We start from the raw sequence: 9,618 nt of genomic DNA, 5'->3' as shown, positions 1-9,618 counted from the left end.
ATTTAAAAAATGTTCTTTATATTCTAAAAATAAAATCTAGTTGATTGTCCTTCTCTCAACTCCTTCACATCTGTTCTGTAAAGAGCTAATAAAACTTTAAAACAAGGACTATAAATAATGCAGAGCATGGAGTTGCTCTTTTGATAACCCAAACAGAATACTGCCTATAGAAATTACTACAATTTTTCCCCTATGGTTACTTTTTGAAACTCTAAGATTTGGAAATCCTTATGTATAATTTTTAGTAGATAAAGCTCTGGGATCAGACAACATTTAAGAATTTTTACTTAGCATGGACTTAAAAAAATATTTAACTGTTATTAGAAATCCTTTCTTAAATAGCACCTTTCTTAAAGCTCAAATAGTTTATAACAACCATTTTAAAATGCAGTTAACTGAAATTAAGACAAACAATAACTCGCTTAAAATATGTAACGTTATATAGCTTGGGCACTCAGACTCAATTATCCCTAATGTGGGTTTGTGGTCAGTCTCTAAGGAATCAATCACCTTGGTTTATAATCAACATCTACTACTTTTATCATCAGAAAAAAAAGATTTGGAAAGAATTCATTGTGGATATCTGTATTACAATTTTCCAAGCAATCTCATGGTCATTACACTATTCATTCTGCAACAGCTACCACAACGCCAAATATATCAATATTGCATTAATCAATAATGGGAAGTATCATGTTAATAATTGCTTTATTCAGTACAAATAGCATTGAGTAGCTACCGGATTTACCAAGAAGCTACCTTGGTAACAGAGCTGACACTACACTGACAAATATTAAAGTACAAAACTCTCTAGAGAATACTATTAATTAGAATTTTGAAATTTCTTTTCAAATGAGGCAGGTTTTATGTTTGCTGGATGTTCAATGTTTTATTTAGAAGAGAGATTACAGAATAAAAGGCCACACATCACAAAAATGGCAAAATACAACACCCAAAACTCTAAATGGACTTTGGATATGTTTAGTGTTTAACTCTGTAAACTATCAAAATTTGCAACTTTCTACTCTACTCTATATGGCAATGTTACACATGCCAAGTTAAAATAACATTAATAGTAATGGTATAAAACCACCTGAATAGAAAGAAACCAGAGTCATAAACATGCTATAGCCTATCGTGATACATATATAGAAAAGATGCATTTTCTTGCCATTTGGAACTCACAGCTATGAGAGTTAGAGAAGTCAGTTCAATTAAAACAAACGAACAAACAAAATCCATGCAGAGTTAACACTCAACTCTATATAGGTTGGAGGCCAAAAAAGAGAAATCTTAGAAGTTAATGTCTCAATACTAACAATTTTTAGAATCTGTATAGCTTAAGGACCTGCACAAATGATATGTTTTAATGAGAAAAGCTTTTTTTTTTAATTTTAGAGAAGGGTAATTAATAATTAAAACGTTCCCAAAACTCTTCAAACCAAAAGCAACACAGAATTGAGAATCACAATCTGATTTTCCAAGGTATAGTTCCTGTCAAATGCTGTATAACAGCAACTCAAGCTCAATCAGTACATCAACTGAAAATAATTACTCTTATGATTTTTATAGGCAGTTAAGTAAAACACAACTAGACAGGAAAAGCATTAATAGGAAACAAGCTATGGCTCGAACTATAAAGAATAGAGTATGAAGTGCAATATAAATACATCTATTTTAAAGCACAAATTACTATAAAATCAAAAGTGATGATGTAAGATCTCAGGTTATTAGGACCCTGCTTCTGTATAATTAAAAGAAAGCGCTGCAAACCTCTATTTATAACGCAATCAGAAAATCTATACAAGATGTCTTCTAGTGGCTTCTAAAGTTACTTTAATCATGAGAAACACAAGCTTTTGTACAACAATGCATTGCAACCATTGCAACCAAATGGCTGACTAAACAAATTAGGATGCTATTGGCTAATTGTTGCAACACAGTAATGCATACATAAAATAGTTAAACACAGCACACAGTACTACACCAAAGTGTTTTTCTCATTTCAAGTTTATTAAAACTTTAGCAGTACAAATTATCCAGATTGCAGATTATCAAAAAATCAACTCAATGAAATCCACATTAAGAAAAAAAAGGACAAACATAAAACAACCCAAAAACAATGAAAAGGAAAACAACATAAAGGACATTCATTAGCAAGTCTCTTAAACTTAAAATCTGAAACAGAATGGAAGTAAGTTTATATAACTCACTCATCCGCTTTTGTCTTCATCTGTTCCAGGGCTTGATTCATGATCAAATTTTTTATTTTTTTCATGTACATGGTCATTTTCTTGACCTTTTGATTTTTGGTTTTCTTTTTCCACTGAGGATCTGATCTTCTCATCCTCCTTATTTTTCAACATGGAGGACTTTAATTCATTGTCCTGACTGCTTTGTTTTATTTTTGAGAAGGGACTTTGATCTCTATCAGCCCTTTTTTCCCTGCTGTTATTTGAGCTATTATGATCACGACTTTTAGAGTACATTCTTTTCTCACTCTCAGAATTTTCTTTTCTGTGTGAGCTCTTACTCTCTTGGTTTCTGTATTTTTCTTTGTTTCTGCTTTGACTTTCTTCTCTCTCTGAGCTCCGTGAGTCCCTCCTCCTTCTCCTCCTATCTTTACTTCTTGATCTTCCTGGTGTTGTTCTTCTCTCTCGGCTTCGTGACCGTCCTCTTCTCCTGTATTCCTGTTCTCTGTATCTATGGTACTCCTTGCTTCTGCTGCGATCTCTGTCATGGGTTCTTGATCGCACTCTTCTGCTTCTGTCCCTACTTCTGCTTCGTTCTCTTGTTCTGCTATTATAACTGTGTTTACCTTTAGTTATATCACATTCTCTACTCCTGGATTGTGCGCGTCTATCCTTTTCCTTACTTTTACTGTGATCATGCTCATTACTCTTTGATTCTAACTGTTTAGACTTCTCTTTACTTCTACTCCTTTCCTGATCTTTTCCTTTAGAATCAGACTGCTTTTCTTTTTCTTTAACATTCTCATGATCCCTTCCTTTACTCCTTGACCTCATCCTCTTTTCTTCATGTCTATTATGTTTTGAATCTCTTTCTTTACTCTTTGATTTCTCTTTGCTCTTACTCCTACTTTTAGATTTGGCCCTTTTCTTCACTTTGTTTTTATATTTATCATCTTTTTCTGAATTTCTTCTGATGTCTCTCTCTTTGCTGTTAGATTTATGGTCTTTAACTTTCTTCTCCTTGTCATTTTTTCTGTTTGGACTCTCAGATACATTCCTATGATCTGTTATTTTTCTTTCTTTTACTCTAACTGGACTTCTCTGATTTTCTTTTATTTCATTCAACTCACTCCTAAAAAATAAGAAAAAGAATTCGGGAAATGTTATTAGGAAAAGAATTGTAGATATTATTAGCTAAAATGATATTCTACTTTTCTTAAGGTATTCAGCAATAATTAAAACGACAATAACTTTATGTGTAATAGTAAAAACGAATACTTATCATTACATTTGAAATAATAATAGTTAAATCTTACTTATCCCCCTTGATCCATCTTTCACCACTTGATACCCTCATTCTTTGAGCTCTCTGCATCTCTTGCCTCCAATGTGGAGGAGTCTCACTACGTCTGAAACGATCCCTTGATCTGGATCTGGAAGGAGTTCGATAACGCTAAAGGAAATTAAAATGGGGAAAAATTAATGTATAAAAGTATAGAGGGACTCACATGGGTGCTGGGAGGGAGGGAAGTACCGGGGTGAGGGCCAGGAGGTAGTAAGGGGTACAAAATAAAAAATATATAAAAAGCATTACAACAGTAGCTTAAAAGTATATGTTTCTAGGTTAAAATAAAACATCTGATATTTCTATGCCCTGAAAATTACTAAAATTTCCCAATTTTCATGTAGGAAATCAATGAGGCAGAGAAACTTAAGTTGTCATGTTGCAAATTCCAAGAAACATTAATCACAAAAACTTTAGCTGCTAGCCATACATGTCTGCTCCATGGAAGAGTCCTATCCAAGTAATGCTAGAGCAACTTATAAGTTGCCAAGTTCCAATCTAAATGTTATATATACTTAATATTTCAAAGCAAATATTTCTCATATTGTGGGGAAAACAGAGTAAATGTGTAGATGTTCGCTTATGCAACCCTTAGGATGACCAAACACTCTACTACATACTGAGAGAACATTAGTGAGCCAAGATATGAGTGTGCTTTCCTGGAACTTATATTCTACAGGACCTGGAGAGCATGTGAATGAACATATAATTACATATGTTAAACATATATGCAGCTATAATAGAATGGGCATAAAAGGAAAAGGGAAAAGATGCTGACAGGAAGGTTCTGAGTTAAGAAGAAACATAGCATGCTTTAGAAATGATGAGAAGACAGACCAAATATGGCCAAAGCTAAAAATTGCAAGGGAAAGTAGTACTACATAACATTGATGAGGTAAGCAAGGACTAGGTTCTGTGAAGTGCCATAGGCCATCATAGTTATTTTGGATTTACCCTAAGATCAATGGTAAAGGAGTGGCACAAAAATCAGACTTTCATTTTTAAATGACAATTCTGGCTACTATTTAAAAAAAAAGATTAGACAGTGAATCTCAAAGTGGGATCTAGGATCTACAGACTCGGGGGTCAAAACTATTTTCATAATAATATCACAATATTTGCCTTTTCCATTTTCATTCTTTATCATACAATAGGGTTATTCAGTTTACATGTTTTGATATCATTACTTTCACAGCTAATGGAAGGTGTGCTTATATATTCTTATGTTTTCAGTATTTCTCAGTACTAATTCCTAAAAGAGTAAATATTGACAGATATAACCCACACCAACAAAAGTTCTTTTGGGTCCTCAGTAATTTTTAACATGAAAGAGGTACTGAGATTTAAAAAATTGAGAGCTATCAAAATCGACAGCTCAGACAATGATGGAGCTCAATTAACATAGCAGGGGTAAAGCTTGAAAAACATGGATTTCTGAATATTTTGGAGGCAGAAATGACAGTATTTGGTGATGGGTAAGATATATTCATGTATCTTACCATAGTTAAGTTACTTGCATAGCTAAGGTATAAACCGAAAGGGGAGAATCAGATTATTCTTGGGAAGGAACTGCACAGGTGGTGGTGCCAGTCACTAAAATCAGTAACCTAAAGAAGGTTCAGATTTGAAGAGGAAGAGCTTGTCCTCAACTTCGTAAAAACCGAGTGTGAGGTACTCATTAGTCAAATGAGTCTTTGGAGCTGAAAAATGCAGACAAAAATTTGAGTTACCAGCCATGGGAGTCATGAGATTGCTCAAGGAGTATATGCAGTGTGAGAAGAGTTGAATGGGAACCCTGAGGTACTACAGTATTTAAAGGTTAGGTAAATGGCTGGACACGGTGGCTCATGCCTGTTAATTCCAGGACTTTGGGAGGCTGAGGCAGGCAGATTGCTTGAGCTCAGGAATTCAAGACCAGTCTGGGCAACATGACGAAACCCCATTTTTACAAAAAAATACAAAAATTAGCCAGATGTGGTGGTGCACACCTGTAGTCCCAGATACTTGGGAGGTTGAGGTAGGAGGATTGCTTGAGACTGGAAGGTTGAGGCTGCAGTGATCCTTGATTGTACCACTGCACTCCAGCATGGGTGACAAGTGAGACCCTGTCTCAGGCAAGTGGATCACCTGAGGTCAGGAGTTTTGAGACCAGCCTGGCCAACATGGTGAAACCCCATATCTACTAAAAATACAAAAATTAGCCAGGCATGGTGGCATGTGCCTGTAATCCCAGCTACTAGGGGGAGCTGAGGCAGAAGGACTGCTTGAACCTGGGAGGCAGAGGTTGCAGCGAGCCGAGATCATGCCACGGCACTCCAGCCTGGACAACAGATTGAGACTCCATCTCAAAAAAAAAAAAAAAGTGGAAAGAATATTACAAGGAGCAAGATTAAGATGAAGACTAAAAAGCATCCACTGGAATTTGTGACATGGAGCTAATTATGTATCAAGTGCTGTTTTCAGCAGAACAACGGTAGTGGAAGACAACTAAAATGCTTGAGGAATAAGTAGGAAGTGAAGACCTAAGACAGAAAAGTGTAGCCAAGTTTCTATAAAGTTTTGAAAGCACAAGATATTTAAATTCTGATGAGGACACTCTAGTAAATAAAAAAGAATAAAATACAAGAATAAGGTTAATTTTTATTTATTTTTAAGAAGAATAGAGATACAGTGATTGCAAAGTAACAAGGGAGACAAGAAAGACCAAGATCCCATTTTATACCATGTAAATGTAAAATCTATTCATATCTCATGGATTTTCTGTTGGGAAGTACCAACATACAGAAGCTGCTTAAGAAAGAGAATATATAATTTAATGCCTGCATCTCCCCTAAATTTTAGTTACTTGCACATTAAAATAATATTTAAGAAACACCCTAAAATTATTTAAGGAAGACAAATGCAATATTGTGAAGATCTCTGGGGAAAGAATCACCTACCCTTGGTCCTCTTCCTTTAATTTTCCTGCCAGATCTAGTAACTAAAAGTCGTCTCTGGTATGAAGCAGGCTGGGAGTTAGGTGGATTACTAGAAGGAAGCAAAGAGAAAGTTAACACATTTTTTTAAAAAACTTCTGTTGGCCAGACATGTTACTTTAATAAAAATGAATCTGGGCCGGGAGCGGTGGCTCATGCCTGTAATCCCAGCACTTTGGGAGGCCGAGGTGGGCGGATCATGAGGTCAGGAGATCGAGACCATCCTGGCTAACACAGTAAAACCCCGTCTCCAGTATAAATACAAAAAATTAGCTGGGCGTGGTGGCTCAAGTGATCTGCCCACCTTGGCCTCCCAAAGTGCTGGGATTATATGTGTGAGCCACTATGTCTGGCCAAGAATTTTATTATTTGTATTATGACAATGTATTTCTGATCATAACTAAGAGAAAGATTTCAATATTATTTTTTCTACTTTTGGACATATTATTATTATTAATTATTTTTGAGATGGAGTCTCACTCTGTCACTCAGGCTGGAGTGCAGTGCCGTGATCTTGGCTCACTGCAAGCTCCACCTCCCGGGTTTACTTATGCCATTCTCCTGCCTCAGCCTCCTGAGTAGCTGGGACTACAGGCGCCCACCACCACACCCAGCTAATTTTTTGTATTTTTAGTAGAGACGGGGTTTCACCGTGTTAGCCAGGATGGTCTCCATCTCTTGACCTCGTGATCTGCCCACCACAGCCTCCCAAAGTGCTGGGATTACAAAGTGCTGGGATTACAGGCGTGAGCCACTGCGCCCAGCCTGGACATAGTTATTAAAATGACTGATAAAGAACCATTAGCATTACAGATATTAATAATGTAGATTTAAGTAGTAAACTTTTTTCAGGATTTGAACATGACATCAATTTTTATTACAATATTGTAAACCAAGTAAGGAAAACAGCACTTTTTTCCTATTAGACAAACTGAAAAACCAAGGTTCTTACTTGCTTAAGAGTTTAATGTACACGAATAACACTATAAAACACTATCATGTTTTACTGGTTAAACAGCATCTTGTTATTGGCTTGGAATGCTGCTTAACATCTCTTTTTTGTATTAGTGTTTATTATGTGTAATTTTACTTCAGAATCTACTTGTAATTTAAGTCAATTTCCCTTTCTAGTTATGTGGTTGGCAAAAAAGAACTTTGCGGAAGAACATTTTATAAAATCTTTTATAAAAAAGATTTCAATCTTGGGACAAGGTCGCCAATTAAATCTTGTTTAAAATAAATAACTTTTTAAAAAGAAAAGTTCTATGGTAAACCATGTAAGACAAAATATACACATTCACATACCACTCTCTTTCTCTTTCTCTCTCTCTGTTTTTCCTTTCCTTCTCATCAGCTTTAGGAGGACTTTTTCTCATTAGGAATCTATTTTCAGGTATAGGAGGGATCTCTTCTGGACGGACAGTAGATTGGGGTTGTGCTTCAATATTTTCAGCTTCACTCTCACTAGATGCACTTAACAGACAGAAACACACAAAACAAGTTACAGTTGGTTATTATATCCTTACGGAAGTATCCAATTGTTAGTATTTCTTTCCTTTATATCACTATAATATAAACATCCTGTCCTTACCAAAGATGTGATCGCATGGGAAAAATCTTCTATTCCTCTGACAAACCAACTAACCAATCAAAAAACAAACAAAACAAAACGTTTCGATTATCACACTCTCAAAAAATATTTTCCTACAAAATGGATAAAAAATATGAAACTATGTGAGCAATGCACTCTGATAAATTTAAAATACTTTAAAACATGGGTAAAGAAATTAATTGCATTTGAGGCATAGGCAGATGAAGACAAGTTTTAGTACAAACACAGATTATTTCAAACAAAATGGAAAAGAAAGTAAAATACGCTGACATTATCTGCTTTCTACCCTTATGCTATCATAAGAGCAAAGGGAACTGCTACTGAAAATAGGAAAAACAATTGGTGGTTTTCTGCAATTTTCATAAATCCCATAATCCTCCTATAAAACACACAAATCTGTAACACACTAAAGCCATCATTTCATTGAGTACACAGAAAAATGAACTGATAGGTTTTGTTTCAAAAGAAAATGAACGTACCCAAAATTTAATCTATAGACTGTGGAATATCAAAAGTCTTATGCTCCATGCTATATTTCTAACTATTTTAACAGTTTCATGTAATTGACCCAAAATTCTAACAGATTTATTTACAAAAAGGGAATCAGAATATAAAGCTAGCATTAGAAAAGTAAAATTAAGACCTCTTCTTGCTTTTCTTTCGCTTCTTCTTTTCTTTCTTGTGTTTTCGGGAATTTTTCCGATGTTTCTTTTTTCTTTTCTTTGATTTCTCTTCAGAAGCACTTTCAGAATCAGAGGAATCAGAAGAGGACTGAGAATCACTTGAGCTATCTGAGTCACTAGATGAGGAGGAGGAAGATGATGATGATTTATGCCTTTTCTTTTCTTCTTTCTTAACTTTAATAAAAACAAAAAGGTTTTGATCAACAATTTTTAGACAAACTTTGTGGAAGGAGATTTAAATTTTCTGCAGATTCTAAGTTCAGTATTTAGCACTTAGATCATCCAGCTATGTGAACTGGAAAGTACAGGAAAGGAGTCAAGACTCAGGATTAGAATCCAGATCTCCAGAATTCACTGGTCAAAGTTGTATCTATTAATCCAAAGAACTTTAAAAAATAGGTGAGTCTAAAATGCTAAACTAATATCAGCAAACATCTGAATAAGAAATTTTTTTAAAAGCACAGAATAACAATGAAGAGTCCCACGTTCTAATCTTGTAGTTTTCCACTTTTCCTCTTATTATCAAGATTGGCAGAACTAGTGCAGGGAAATAACAGAAAAACTGCTTTACAGAAACATGGAGAGATAAGAAATGGATTTCATTGGCATGGGCTTATATTTCAATGCCCAAGCAGTCTTCTAATAATTAAGAAATTTAGCTCAAGAGGAGACTCATAACAGAGGGAAGTCAATTGCCCATGATGAATAGAACGTTTTGGGGACTCTACAAAAAGTCATTTTAAATTGAAATTTTATTTCAGTTAAGGAAGCAGTAACTTTAAAAAGGGTAAAAAAAACCTCAGAGTTTAAA

The 9,618-nt window shown here is 34.9% G+C and overlaps 1 protein-coding gene across 9 annotated transcripts in view; it reads right to left on the bottom strand.

Annotated features, from left to right (window-relative positions):
- Nucleotides 1-1,992: 1,992 nt before the first annotated feature.
- Nucleotides 1,993-9,618, bottom strand: part of PPIG (peptidylprolyl isomerase G) — a 53,045-nt gene continuing 45,419 nt past the window's right edge. For 6 of the 9 annotated variants that reach the window (XM_055289637.2, XM_063644695.1, XM_063644691.1 and 3 more), the window contains 5 exons: nucleotides 8,768-8,981; nucleotides 7,818-7,985; nucleotides 6,477-6,564; nucleotides 3,509-3,645; nucleotides 1,993-3,324 (listed from right to left, as the gene is read on the bottom strand). In XM_055289637.2, coding sequence (XP_055145612.1) covers nucleotides 2,214-3,324; nucleotides 3,509-3,645; nucleotides 6,477-6,564; nucleotides 7,818-7,985; nucleotides 8,768-8,981 — 1,718 coding nt within the window. In that variant the 3' untranslated portion in view covers nucleotides 1,993-2,213. The remainder of the gene's footprint in view (nucleotides 3,325-3,508; nucleotides 3,646-6,476; nucleotides 6,565-7,817; nucleotides 7,986-8,767; nucleotides 8,982-9,618) is intronic. The other 3 variants (XM_063644694.1, XM_063644693.1, XM_063644692.1) reach the window with 1 other exon arrangement.

The sequence above is a fragment of the Symphalangus syndactylus genome, chromosome 8 (assembly GCF_028878055.3).
Source record: "Symphalangus syndactylus isolate Jambi chromosome 8, NHGRI_mSymSyn1-v2.1_pri, whole genome shotgun sequence".
Lineage (NCBI taxonomy): Eukaryota > Metazoa > Chordata > Mammalia > Primates > Hylobatidae > Symphalangus > Symphalangus syndactylus.
This window is presented reverse-complemented; position numbering and strand designations above follow the sequence as displayed.